This window comes from Erythrolamprus reginae, chromosome 7 (genome assembly GCF_031021105.1).
Source record: "Erythrolamprus reginae isolate rEryReg1 chromosome 7, rEryReg1.hap1, whole genome shotgun sequence".
Classification (NCBI taxonomy): Eukaryota; Metazoa; Chordata; class Lepidosauria; order Squamata; family Dipsadidae; genus Erythrolamprus; species Erythrolamprus reginae.
The window spans coordinates 30,721,275-30,736,456 of NC_091956.1; the positions used below are offsets into that span (position 1 = coordinate 30,721,275).

The 15,182-nt window shown below is 39.6% G+C and overlaps 1 protein-coding gene across 9 annotated transcripts in view; it reads left to right on the forward strand.

Moving 5' to 3' along the window:
• MARCHF1 (membrane associated ring-CH-type finger 1) overlaps positions 1 to 15,182 on the forward strand; it is a 178,925-nt gene that overhangs the window by 109,341 nt on the left and 54,402 nt on the right. For 5 of the 9 annotated variants that reach the window (XM_070757271.1, XM_070757273.1, XM_070757272.1 and 2 more), the window contains 2 exons: positions 5,678 to 5,757; positions 6,019 to 6,756. In XM_070757271.1, coding sequence (XP_070613372.1) covers positions 5,678 to 5,757; positions 6,019 to 6,756 — 818 coding nt within the window. The remainder of the gene's footprint in view (positions 1 to 5,677; positions 5,758 to 6,018; positions 6,757 to 15,182) is intronic. The other 4 variants (XM_070757279.1, XM_070757277.1, XM_070757276.1 and 1 more) reach the window with 1 other exon arrangement.

Genomic DNA, 15,182 nt, shown 5'->3' on the forward strand with positions numbered 1-15,182 from the left:
GAATTTTTTTTGAAAATTTAAATAATAAAATTCAAATAATTTTTCTGAATCTTATGGTTTGCTGATCTCTTTCATCAAGTTTAACAACTTTTAAGCAAGGGCAATAGCAGATTATTTAATATCTACATGAAATCACTGGATGAGATCATCCGAAGACACCGAGTGAGTTACCATACTCAGCTATATATCTCCACCCCATGTCCAGTCAGTGAAGCAGTGGAAGTGATGTGTTGGTGTCTGGAGGCTGTTAGGGTCTGGATGGGTGCTAACAGGCTCAGGCTCAACCCAAACAAGATGGAGTGGCTGTGAGTTCTGCCTCCCAAGGACACTTCCATCTGTCCATCCATTACCCTACGGGGGAGCTTTTGACTCACTCAGAGACGTTCTGTAACTTAGGCGTCCTCAATCCACAGCTGACCTTCGAACATCATCTGTTGGGTGTGGCGAGGGGGCCGTTTGCACAGGTTCGCCTGGTGCACCAGTTGCGGCCCTACTTGGACAGGGAGTCTTTGCTCACAGTCACTCATGTCCTTATCACCTCGATGTTCGACTACTGCAATACTCTCTACATGGGGCTACCTCTGAAGAGTGCTCGGAAACTTCAGTTTGTGCAGAACATAGCCGCACGAATGGTCATGGGCAGGCCCATGTCTCTCCAACACTCCACAGGCTGCATTGGCTGCCAATTGGTTTCCAGACTCAATTCAAAGTGTTGGTTATGACCTATAAAGACCTACATGGCATCGGACCAGATTACCTGCGGGACTTCCTCCTGCCGTTTGAATCCCAGTGACCGGTTAGGTCCCACAGAGTCAGCCTTCTCCAGGTCCTGTCAACTAGACAATGTTGCTTGGTGGGACCTAGGGGAAGAATCTTCTCTTTGGGTGCCCTGGCCCTCTGGAACCACCTCCCTCCAGAGATGCGTACTGTCCCCACCCTCCTCATCTTTCGTAAGAGTCTTAACACTCATGTATGTCACCAGGCTTGGGCCAATTAGATCTTAGCTCTTGGCCAACGAATAATTGTATGGTTGCTTTACGAATGGGTGCTATTGATTTTAATATAGCTAGAAATTTTAAATAGTTATGCAATTTTTAGTTTAATTGGATTGATTATCATTGTAACTTACTGTATTGTAAGCAGCCCCGAGCAGCCCCTATGTTGTAAGCAGCCCCGAGTTTTCAGAGAGGGGTGGAATAGAAATCCAATTAATTAATAAATAATAATAAATAAATAAATTTAGTTTGTCATGTATATTTAGCCATTCACTACAAACTATTAGTATAAAAACTTTGAAAATAAGAAGTGAAGTATTTTCAATACTTTTAAAAATACTAGAACTAAGCTTGTAAGAGTGTGTTGTAGCTAAATCTATGTTCTGTCCCACACACACAAAAAAGATTAATTGTTAATAAGTTCATTTTTGTAAAACATAATTTTGTATCATTGACCTCATCTGATAAAATCTGCTTGGATAAATTATTCAGAAATTAGTATTTGGTGCAACTTACTTTCATGTAAATGTCATTTTAAATACTATTTTGAATGCTATTTAGAATTCTTTATTCTGTTAAATTAGCTGCCAATCAAGGAATCATAATATAGAAAATAGAAGATTATACCAAATGCTCTTTGTACTGATTTTTTATTTTTGTGTTATATTTTTACAAATTCAATTTATTTATTTATATTGATATGATAATTGCCTATGGCATATTTTTAACTTTTTGGCATTTAACCAATGGCTGTTATAGAATTTTTAATGAACAGAAAAATATTCCAAATTAAAAAGGAGTGAACGGGAACAAGAGCTAATAAAATATGCTTCTGCTGATTTACCTTACTTGACTTAAATTGATCCATCTTAAATTGGAAAACTTTAATTGTTCCCCATATATTACCTATAAATGTTAGGGTTTAGCTTGGGTATATTTTATGTTTGTTTTCAATAGTTATAAAACTTAATAAACACCAAGTATCTTTTATCCTCAGTTCAACTATGCTTTATTTCCAAAATTTACCCTAGTGAAATTAAACTGAATAGATTTCAATCTCTGCTTGCTGAAAATTTATTTATTTATTTATTTATTAGATTTATTAGATTTGTATGCCGCCCCTCTCCGCAGACTCGGGGCACCTCACAACAATAATAAAACAATATACAATCTAATATTTAAAATCTAAAAACCCATTATTTAAAAGAACATACAACACAAGCATACCATACATATAACTATATAGGCCTGGGGGAAAATGTCTCAATTCCCCCATGCTTGACAGCAGAGGTGGGTTTTAAGGAGTTTGCAAAAGGCAAGGAGGGTGGGGGCAATCTCAATCTCCAGGGGGGAGCTGGTTCCAGAGGGTCGGGGCTGCCACAGAGAAGGCTCTTCCCCTGGGTCCTGCCAGACGACATTGTTTAGTCGACAAAAGCCGGAGAAGGCCAACTCTTTGGGACCTTAACCAGTCGCTGGGATTCGTGCAGCAGAAGGTGGTCTCGGAGATATTCTGGCCCGATGCCATGAAGGGCTTTATAGGTCATAACCAACATTTTGAATTGTGACCGGAAACTGATCAGCAACCAATGCAGACTGTGGAGTGTTGGTGTGACATGGGCATACCTAGGGAAGCCCATGATTGCTCTCGCAGCTACATTTTGCACGATCTGAAGTTTCCGAACACTCTTCAAAGGTAGCCCCATGTAGAGAGCATTACAATAGTCGAACCTCGAGGTGATGAGGGCATGAGTGACTGTGAGCAATGACTCCCGGTCCAAATGGGGCTGCAACTGGTGCATCAGGTGAACCTAGTGAAACGCCCCCCTTGCCACAGCTGAAAGATGGTTCTCTAATGTTAGCTGTGGATCGAGGAGGATGCCCAAGTTGCGGACCCTCTCTGAAGGAGTCAATAATCCCCCCCAGGGTGATGGATGGACAGATGGAATTGTCTTTGGGAGGAAAAACCCACAGCCACTCCGTCTTATCAGGGTTGAGCTTGAATCTGTTTACACCCATCCAGACCCCAACAGCCTCTAGGCACCAGCACATCACTTCCACTGCTTTGCTGACTGGACATGGGGTGGAGAGGTAGAAGGAGAACCAGTGAGGGACAGTGCCTCCCACTCCCAACCCCTACAGCCGGCGCAGAAGGATACCATGGTCGATGGTATCGAAATCCGCTGAGAGGTCAAGAAGCACCAGGACAGAGGATAAACCCCTGTCCTGGGCCCGCCAGAGATCATCCATCAACGCGACCAAAGCAGTTTCTGTGCAGTAGCCGGGCCTGAATCCTGACTGTTGAGGGCCTAGATAATCGGCTTCTTCCAAGTGGAGTTGGAGCACCATCACCTTCTCAACAACTTTCCCCATAAAGGGAAGGTTGGAGACTGGCCGATAGTTGTTAAGAATGGCTGGGTCCAGGGAACATTTCTTGAGGAGGGGGTGCATGAGTGCCTCCTTGTAGGGAGCCGGAAAAGACCCCCTCCCCAAAGAAACATTGACAATCTCCTGGACCCAGCTCCGTGTCACCTCCTTGTTGGCCGAAGCCAGCCAGGTGGGACACGGATCCAGTAAGCAGGTGGCAGAACTCACAGCTCCAATGGTCTTGTCCATTTCATCAGGTGTCACCAGATCAAACTCTTCCCAGACAGATGGACAAGTATGGGCCGCAGTCACCTCGACTGACTTGTTGTCAGTCGACTCTGTTATCCAATCGGAGTCGAGGTCTCCCCAGAACCGAGCGACTTTATCAGCGAAAAATGTGTTAAAGTCCTCGGCGCTACTCTGCAATGGTTCCCCAATTTCCCCCTGGTTAAGAAGGGAGCGGCTGGGCAAGATTCTGCTGATGCAATCAAGGCGGCATGATACGCGCATCTTGCCACCTTGAGTACCACTTTGTAAGTCTTAGTATGAGCTCTTACAACTGTTCAATCGGATTCGGACTTCCTCTTCCTCCATCGCTTCTCTAGATGTCTCTTCTGGCATTTCAACTCCCGGAGCTCCTCATTGAACCATGGAGCTCTATGGGGTCTAGTGCCGCGGAGAGGTCGCAATGGCGCAGTTCGGTCAAGAGCCTCAGCTGCAGCCTTATTCCAACTTCAGCAAGAGACTCTGCTGAACTGTGGATGGGTGCATCTGGAATAACCCCAAGCACCCTCTGAAAGCCCTCTAGGTCCATCATGCGTCTGGGGTGGAACCACCTAGTCTCCCTGCGGGGAAGGATTGGAGCCAGGAAGTCAAGCCCCAATAGGAAATGGTCTGACCATGACAAAGGCAACACTTCTAAGCCCCTTAGTCTCAGACCATTGCTCAATTGCTCAGAGAGGAATACCATGTCGGGTGCGTGCCCCCCCCCCTCATGAGTCAGAGCCTGTACTACTTGAGTCAGATCCATGGCTGTCATGGTGGCCATGAACTCCTATGCTAGCCCAGAGGTTTCGACGAATGACGGTAGGTTAAAGTCTCCCAAGACAATGAGTCTGGGGAACCCTACCGCCAGCCCGGCTACCTCCTCGAGCAGCACAGGCAGGGCTGTTGACACGCAGCTGGGAAGCAGGTACATGAGCAACAAGCCCACCTGAACCCCTAAGTCCAACTACACCAGGAGGGACTCACAACCCGCAATCTCTGGAGCAACGAGTCTACGTAGGCAAAGGCTCTCTGGTTATGATAGCCACTCCTCCCCCCCTTCCCTGGAGTCAAGGCTGATGCCATATCTGAAACCCGGCTGGGCAAATTTCAGAGAGAGGAACTCCTCCATCTGGACCCAGCCAGGTTTCAGTCACACATGCCAGGTCGGCCTCCTCCTCCAGGATCAAATCCCGGATGAGGAGAGCTTTATTTACCACCGACCTGGCGTTGAATAGCAGCAGCCTGAACCCAGGGCCAGAATTACACTCGTCACCAGTGCCCTGGGTTGAGCTCACGGAGCCAGAACAAGGGATCACTATTAAACAGCGATCTCTCCTTCTCTTGGAATGACTATAATGTTTAATTGTACAATTACTTATAAATTTTAAAACAACCTTGCAGTAGGATATCCTTTGCTAGATTCAGACTAGCTTTCAGTAGATCCTCACAGGCATTTTGTAGCATCTCAATGAAGCTTGTTTTACTCATGAAACTTAAAACAAGCATGCAATGCACTCTATTGATGAATTATTTTCTATGAATTATTCCCTATTTTCACAATGACTGAATTTATTATTGTTTGGGAAGATTTTATCTTTATATTACAGAACAAAATGCATATTAATAATAGGAAAGGCAATCACCATTTTTGTACATTAAGTTATTTTTAGTATCTAAATTTTGAAGAAGAAAAGAAACTAGTGGAAAAATGGGTAAGAAAACATTGTGCTAGTTTGTCTTGATTTTTTAAAAATACCATTAAAAAAAAACTTTTGCAGCTGTTTTTCTTTGCACATTCACAACTGAACCCAAATGAGAACAGTTTCTGAAAGTTTGTTCCTCAAAAATGAAATAAAATATACATGTGATATGCAGCGTTTACTTCCTCAAAAGGGCTTTGCTTCAGTAGCAATTTCCTTATTTTACAAGCCATGCCTCTACGAAAGAGTGAAGAGCTTGAAATATATATATAAATCATGTGGAAAAGTAATAAAATATCTATGTTTTATTTTGTGGACAAAGAATCGAATTTATGTAACTTTTTCCCACAGGCAAGCAGTCCTACTACAGGGACAGCTCCCGGAAGCCAATCACGGTTATCTGTCTGCCCGTCTACTCAGGACATCTGTAGGTATGTGCTAAATTAATATTCCTAATCTGCTGATTAAATGTCTTCTTTGTCTAATGAGCCATGGATATTACTTTGATCTAATTTCTTTCATGTATTTCCATCCATCTGTTTTTTTGTTTGTCATTTTCAACATCATGTTCATTTTCCATTTGATTCTATTACTTTATTTATGTTTTCTCTCTCTTTCTCTTTCTGTCTGTCGTCTCCCCTTCCCCTCTCATTTTATCACTATCCACCTCCTTGTCCTCTTGTTCTGTTTAGATCTTCCATTTTGCATGACCTATCAGAAGATACATTTGAAACATCAATCCATGTCATGGGGCTGAGTTCTGCTAGGAAAAAGCATGTTAAAAAGCTGAAACAATGTGTTAGGCAGAGAAAGAAAGCTGAGGACAATTCTGAGGATATAGCAAAGCAAAGAAAAGACAAGGATGTCAAGTCACATCCCAAGGTCCCAAATCCTCGGTGGAATGCCTTTTGCAAAGCAACATCCGATTCTTCAACTTCAGATGAAAATTATTGGGCCCTAGTCAGAAAAAAAGATAGAGCCAAAATGCTTAAGAAAATGAGAAGACAGAACCCTTCAAATGTTTCTGCGGATGAGCGTTGCAATAAGAATGCCGTTGAACTTGCTACTATGGGAAGAAGTGGGGAAAAGAAGTCAGAGCCTGAAAACTATAATCCGAATAATCCTAGCAGGATGATTAGAAGGTATAAAGAAAATTCCCTCTCATTATCTTCTGTGTCCTCTGTGGAACCCAACTCCTTGAGACGGTCTGGAAAGCAGAAGAATAGCCATCAGGATCCAGAACCTCAAACTTACAGTAGGCAAGGCAGAACGAGCAAGGAAGACAGTAGTTCGGAGGGAAGCACAGGCCGAGATATTTTTACAGTTACAGGAAATGGGACACCTGCTGAGACAGGGGCTTCTGTGACTGTGGCTGCTCGGAAACATCCTGCGTGTTATGATGACTTATCTGATGATTTTGACGTATGCAGGTTCGTCTCCTAATACAAAAAGATAATTGCTAGCTAAGTATCATAGATTATGCAATAATGCTCGATCCCCTTAGCCGGTTCGCCTTCGCCTTTGCTTTCTCTCTTTCTCTTTTCTCTTACAAAATCAGACATTTGATCGCTTGAACTGCCATGCGCTTTTCGCCCAAAGGGAGAGGAAGTGGGTGAAAAGTGTTTGGACGCCCAATAGGTCCGGCTGCAGGCACCGAGCTATAGCTATGCTGAGCCAGGGGACTTTTATGGTTCTGGCTCTAGTGGCTGCTACAGTTCTCATGCCAGCTCTGTGAGGCAAGCTCCTGTTCGCCTGCATCCAGACCAGCCCACTGCCAAGACCGGTTGTTACCCAGCAGCTTCTACTATCTCCAGTTGAAGCTACCCCACACACTGCTGGCATGAGAGCTGCAGCACCCACCAGAGCCAGGGCTGTAGCCTGGTTCCTGCATTCCCGGGTAGGCATGGAGACTGGTGCTCAATAGTCCAAAAAAGACCCCTTCTACCTGGAGCTCCGTGAACAGCCGTGGAGCAATCCCCAGGACTGCCCAATTGTCAACCAGCTGACTGCATGGTGGGAGGGGGCTTCCTGCCCATCTGAAAGAAATTGGGTTGAATAAAGGAGCTTTCACCCACAAAATCCTCTCAAGCCCCAGACTACGGGGTCCACCCCAGAGAACCTCAATTGGGACCAAGTTCTTAGCATCCCCTGGCTGCCACCGACCAGGAGGGCAAAGAGCCCCTACTAGACAAGCAAGAGAATGGGTAGCCGCTTAGCAGCCAACAGCACATGGCCAAGAAGTGTCCCGGCAACAGGCAGGGAAAGTGGAGACCGAGGCATGCCAAGAATTTGGCCCATTATGGCCGCAGGCAAGTAGACAGTAGGATGGAGAGGGTGGGGCCAGTGGTAGCTACACATCAAAAAAATAAGGTGCGAGTGCTTATTTTGGGGGCCCAAAGAAAATAAGACCCGGTTTTATTTTCAGGGAAACACAGGTATGATACATTTCTTCTTAAAAGAACTCATTCTTTTTCCTTTTCATTCTTTTTTCTTTTTAACTAAATTGTGCGATAGCAAAAATTCAGTGAAAATCTTTGTTGCTATTTGTAAGAACATCTTTTAAATTTGCGAACTGTCATGTTTTCAGGCGCTCAGTTTGTCTTTATAAATATATTCTTTGCCTGACCTAAATTTAAATGTACCATGATTTATGCTGTCTATTTCGACCTCCCATTTTGGGTCAAAGTAAAATGCCCTTTATTAATATTTGTGGTAACCTATCTCTGAAGAATTATAGCTGCAAGGGCACGGTATTAGAATTTATGGTGCTGAATATAATATAAACATTAATAGTGTATTTCAAGGATATTATTCTAATGACAGCACTCATTTATAGGATATTTTCAAATTAATTAACCCACGGTACTGCCTCTAGAAGTGAAGAATTTTTTTCAGTTTGATATCAGAATATTAAATCAACAAATAGCTCATCTCTAGAAATGAATACTGTACAAATTTTCTACTTTAAAATCTATTTTAATTGTAGAATAAATGCTTCAGCAGAAAACTAATATTATTAGAAAACTGATAGTATATTATGAATGCCAAATGAAGTTAAAATACTGAAAAATTAGTTATTGGGTTTTCCAAAATGGGCTTTACACTCCATAAGAATTCTGAAATTATTAATTATATCACTTTGAGATGAATAATCCATGTAGTTTATGAATCTCTAGACACAATATATCTCATAAAATAATTTTATTATAGTCATATCATTTCCTATGACTAGAAAAAATATGGTCTTCTTATACTCTGAAAATGGAAATGATTTAAACACAATAGTGATTTTTTTTAGGCATAACATCTTTGACACATTGAGAATTCATTTTGAAAAATGTGAAAAAGGCAACATTTTTATGCCCATCCATCTAATTATTTTAACCATCATTTAAATTGTGGGCAAGAATTATCCTATAAAGGTTTCTTGCTTGCACAACCATCAAGGGATTCGAGTACAGATGGATTCTTATATGTTTTGTCATATTTTGCCATTCCCCATTTATGGCCTAATAAATATTTTTATTTTAGTAAGGTCAGTTGCTTAGAAAACCAGGAAACTGACATACTTCTATGAGGACATTTGGGAAAAATTAAAACAATGATAGATTATGTTGTCATCACAGAATTTGTGGCATTAGTGATAGTGAATTGGGCTCCTCCCCTCCCCCCTTTGTTTGGGATACATACATATTTTTTTTCATAACTCCAATGTGTATAAAGTACCGGTACATTTTTAAAACATGCTGCAAAATCTGTTGCTTGTTACTTTCTATCAACAATAAATTACAGCTAAACAAGCAAAAAACAACTAGGAAGAAAGATTTATGACACAGTAATCCTGAGTCAGCCAAAAGTCAGCTTCCTTTTTACATTGCAAAAAAAATTTGCAATGCTCCAGTAAATTAAAGCCAATTTTGGTCTGCTTTTGGTTAGTCAGTTTCTTTAGAAAGGGGTCCTTGATGTTTGCTTGTTTTCTTGCAGAGTTTCATTACCCAAATTGGCTCACATCATCAGTGCTAGTAAGGAGTGTTGTTTGCTGTCAATTCATATTCTAACCCTAAGGGCTTGCTTTTCAGGGTTGCTGAGAATGGTCTTAGAGATTGTTTGATTGAGCTGTTTGCTGTTGGCTTTTTTGGCAGTTACTTGATTGGGGCTTTATTTACTTGATTTTTGGTCTGACATTAACCTTGGAGTTAATATATGCTGATCTGGGTGCTAATTGCTGGTGGAATGTCTTCAGAAAATTCTTTAATTTCACAACATTGACTATTGCAATGCTTTCTACATGGGGCTACCCTTGAGAAGCATTTGGAGATTCCAATTGGTCCAAAATGTAGCCGCACGAGCTATTGTGGGTTCACCGAGGTACGCCCAATCACTCCAACTTTCCGCAAGCTGCATTTTCTCCCAGTTAGTCTCTAGACATAATTCAAGATGTTGGTTATTACCTTTAAATTTCTACATGGCTTAAGACCAGACTACCTGCGGGACTGCCTTCTACCTATGGAAGTCCTATGGGATTGAGCGGCATAGAAATCAAATCAATGAATACCGTACACCTCCTAGCAGCCAATAAGGGCCCACAAGGTTGGCATTCTCCAGGTCCCATCTACCAAACAATGTCAGTTGGTAGGGCTATGGGGAAGGACGTTCTCTGTGGTGGCTCTGATGCATTGGAACCAACTGCCTCCAGAGATCAGTACTACCCCCACCGTACTGGCCTTCCGGAAAGCCATTAAGTCCTGGCTTTTCCAGCAGGCCTGGAGCCATTAGATTATTACCCTGATTCAACCATGAGTGATTGAGAGATATGCATGTTTTTTAAAGGGTTATTAATGCATTTTAAATTGTCTTAAATTGTTGTTTTTTACTGTCAGCCGCCGAGAGTCCAAGTGGAGTTGGGTGGCATATAAATTTTGCAAATAAACATATGGACAAATATAGCCATAGTTTCAGTTGGGAAAATGTAACCTCCCTCAACCAAGCCAACACTGACAGGCAAACCACAAGAATATCAACTCACAGCAACAGCACTTCTAGTGATGTTATCTAGTTTGGGTAATGAAACCTCTGCAAGAAAACAGGAAAGCTCAGAGAACACCCAGGAACCCTCATGTTAATCCTGAGCTACAGATTAGTTTCTTTAGAAAGAAGAAAAAATGTAACAAAATATTTAAAAAGATGGTACAATGGGTTAAACAGATTCTTTTCAATTTAACATGATTTACACTTGTATTCCATATCTGAAAAAAAAATTCTAAAAAGCCTTAAAATACAATGCATTTCACTATTTTAAATTGTCAGCTAGGTATACAAATACAATTCATAAAAAAGCTAACAAATGTCACTGTATTCCAAACACTGGCCCACAACGGCAGGTTGATGATCCTTTATTCGCAGTATAATTCTGCTTGTGTCTGCTGAATTTGTCTGTAATTTACAGAATCCAAATTAGAAAATTATGTATTTCTTCAGTAGTTCCAATCAGCGTTTTAGTGTTTCAAGTACATATAGTATGTATGTATTGATTGATTGATTGATCGATTGGATTTATATGTATGGTATATTCTCAAAAGCCACTGGGAACTTTATCCATACATTTATCACAAAGAAACAGCTGATAAATTGGAATTACATTTCAGGACACTCAAGATTATTAATTTTGTTGCTGTACCATGTGTTACTGGTTTATACAAAATAAACCAGAACTGTTTTGTACTATATATTTTTATTTATTTAATTTATTATTATTTGCTAAGCATATATAAGATTATAGTAAAAGTATAAACATGTATGCATGAGATGATTTTGAGTAGATGGGAACATTAGGACAGGGACGGTAGGCATGTTGGTGCAGTTATGCATGCGCCTTACAGACCTCTTAGGTCTGTAAGAGGTGAATAGTAGAAAGTCTTAGGTTACAGTTTTGGGCGTTTGGGGAAGAAACCACAAAGTCAGTAACTATATTCCAGGCATTAATCACTCTATTGCTGAAGTCATGTTTTCTGCAATTGAGTTTGGAGTGCTTTACATTAAGTTTGTATCTATTGTGTGCTTGTGTATTGTTGCAGCTGAAACTGAAGTAGTCGTTGACGGGTAGAACATTGTAACAGATAATTTTATGTACTGTACTACACAGACCTAAGGCAACATTCTATATACTGTAGTTCTATTTAGTTTCTAGAGGAAGTTTATCATGTTAATGCTTCCTTTGCATATCCTGTTGAGTTTCTTTTTAAGTCTCAAAGCTATGTGAAATTGCAAAACAGGTTATATACTTCAGAACATCTAGCCCTCCCCCCCCAAAAAAAATTAATATACCTTTATATATATATGCAGACAAAATATATATATGCAGACAAGATAAGTGTAATGTCTGTATGTTTCTAAAGTTTACTTTCTCAACCAAACAGCATTTCCTATCCCAAAATTTCATAAAAATCTCCACTCTCCAATGAAGGAACTGCTTTATTAATTATAAAATGTTTAACTTGAACTGTTAAAATTAACATTTTATACAATATGGAAATTTGATAGTTTCAAGGAATTGGAAAAGGGATATGACTTCACATCCTGCTTTTCTAGAGAAACAGCTTGAATCTGGGTGCCAATGTAACTGAAAGGTTTTCATTCCTCATTACTTTCTCATTAGTTTAATTGTTCTCTGTGGGAGGAGCAACCAAGCAGGGCTGATTAGGCATATTGCTTTGTTTCCCCCCCTCACAGCTCTCACACAGGGTTTCCTAATCTTTACTGGAGGTAATCACTATCAGGATTAAGGAAAATATAGTATTTTCCTGATGCTTCTGGCCTTTGAGGGAATTTCTTCATTCCAACAGGCTCCTTAATCCCTTAGAAATCAGTTGTGCCAATTTTTAAATACTGAAACAGAAAAAGTTGTGAGGCAATCAAATTTATGTCCAATTCAACAATAGAAGTATGCACACAAAAAAAGCATTACTCTGAAACTCTGAAACTAATGGAACTTCTCTCCTCTTTCCCCTCCCCCTCCCCTCCAAAAATAATTACCATCCTCATTCATGTTTGTGTTCGTTTTTTCTATTTGCAAAAAAAAAAAATGGTGATATGTGGATAGCCTATCTGGTTAAAAATACATCATCCCTTTCCTCCTGCTATTTAAAAGCTAGTCTGAGACCAAATAAATCCTGGGTTGGCATTTTTATACCAGGTGCATTTTACAGTAAATTCTAATTATAACTTAGTTGCAGCAAAAGGAGGAAACAGCTAGAATGTAACATCTGTTTGCAGATTTTTGTCTCTTCACACTTATGGCCTAAGAGATTATATTGAAAAAATTCTGTGGTTTACTATTGTCTTTAGCTGGGGATCAGCCAGTATTAAAGCTAACCTGTTGCTTTTTTCTCACTCAACTAATGTTCTTGAAACAAAAATCTCTCTCTCTCTCTTTCTTCCTTTTTCTCTCCTATTAATTTTTCAGCTTGTTACTTTGCTTTCTTTGGTTTTTTTTAAATAAAACATTTTTATATAGAACTGCCTTTGTACTAGGATCAGCCAGTATTAAAGCTAACCTGTTGCTTTTTTCTCACTCAACTAATGTTCTTGAAACAAAATCTCTCTCTCTCTCTTTCTTCCTTTTTCTCTCCTATTAATTTTTCAGCTTGTTACTTTGCTTTCTTTGGTTTTTTTTAAATAAAACATTTTTATATAGAACTGCCTTTGTACTAGGATAGGGTGTACATTCTTAGTATGCAATCTCTATAACTATGCACATATTCTAATTATCAAGTACATTTAACCCTAACCCTTAAACCAGTTTAAAATGTAACTATTTAGTCCAGCTCATATATAAACAAATCCATATTCTTTCATTTTAAATCTGTATAACTCAAAATTATTTGTTATTAATTATTTGCTATTGTTAGTAAGCCTGTCACACCTCATTGTAAAGCAGCACAAATATTATACCTGGGCTCCTTACGGTTCCTCACGGTTCAGACTAGATCTCTGTGGTTCCTCACGGTTCAGACTAGATCTCTGAATTGGTAGTGACCCGCTGGTGACAAAACAATGGCATCATGGATCTGGTTCGGTCAGTGCCGGTCCGTGGGCGCCGCCATCTTTTTTTGGAATTTTTTTCTGAATTTTTTACTATTTGGACATTTTTCTCTCTGCTGCTGATTGAAAAAGGGTCCTCCCACCCACCCATACGTACCTTTATTCCTTCACTCAAAGCACAGCTGATCAGTTCCTCAGCTGTGTTTCAAGATGATTATAGCATGCGCAAAAGCAAAATTACACAAGGGGACGTGCGCAATGCGAACCAGGGGCGAAGGTAAGTGTAACCCACCCCTGCACTAGGGTAAATACAATACAATAAACATCAAAAGATACAAAATATAGTAGCAGTTATAGAATAAAGATGAGAATCTAAAATTTACTATAAAGTAAAATACTATTGTTCATGTGAAGATTGTGGTACACTTGCTGCACTTTAGGTAGTAAACTTTGTTCCTTGCTGCTCTTTCATATTAACTTATACAATAATAAGACACATGTTCCTAATAATTATGGTTATTATCATCACAATAGATCAACATCTTCAACCTACTCCAAACCATGGTTTTCAATTCTGCTTGGTCCAAAGGTGACAATCATAATTTTTCAATTTAGTTAAATTGAAAAAATATAGCTAATTAGAAACTTGGTAACTTATTATAAAGAATTCAGGGAATATACCACATATAGAAAGAAAGAAAAATAGATATTCCCCCATTCACTGAAAGATTGTGGTCTAAAATGATCCAATATTCTAGAATAATTTATCTATTTTATCCTCTCTATTTCTTTTAAATTCTATATTAAATATATTGTTTACTAACTTTTCCATTTAAAATTTCAAAGTTTTATATTTAAAAAGAAATTCTGAAAAACATGCACATAATTGTAATATATATGCATATACATCAGAACAATAAAGTACATTAATACTATTATCTGTATACTATATGTAGTTACCAGAAATTGCCAAGTAAACAAACAAAATCCAAACTAACAACAGTCTATCTTCTTGGGAAACTAGAATGCTGTAACAACTAATTACCGTATTTTTTGGAGTATAAGACACACCTTTTTCCTCCCTAAAAGAAGCTGAAAATTCAGGTGCGTCTTATACTCTGAATGCAGCTTTTTGTGAAGCTTTTCTCCCCAGCCCTAACTAGGTGCTAACGATCTTCCCAGCTTTTATCTTACAGGTTCTTTCATTGTTACTGTCTGCAAAGAATGTTTTCCAAGCTCTAAGTCTTTGCAGTTTTTTTCATTATATTAACTCCAGTCCTAACCAGAGGTTAATGATGTTCCCAGCTCTTACCGCTTGCAAGCTCTCATTATTACTCTCTGCTAAGAATTTTTTCCAAGCCCTGTCTTTGCAGATTTTTTTTCATTGTTCTAACTTGCTTCAAATGTTTCTTTCCAGCCCTAACCAGGTGCTAATGATGTTCCCAGCTCTTACCAGCTTGAAAACACTTGCACTGTTACTCTCTGCTAAGAATGTTTTCCAAGCCCTAAGTCTTTGTATTTTTTTTCATTGCTTACTTGCTACTAATGTTTCTTTCCAGCACTAACCAGATGCTAACAATGTTCCCAGGTCTTACTGGCTTGCAAGCTCTTTCATTGTTACTCTCTCCAAATAAAGTTTTTTAAAGCCTTAACCAAGGGATAAAATAATGTGCTGAGCACCCCTCCCCATTTCCTCTCCACAAAATTCCAGCAGACGTTATTGGTAAATCCACAGTAACTGAATTTAAACATGCCTGGGATAAACATAGATCCATCCTAAGATAAAATACAGAAAATAGTATAAGGGCAGACTAGA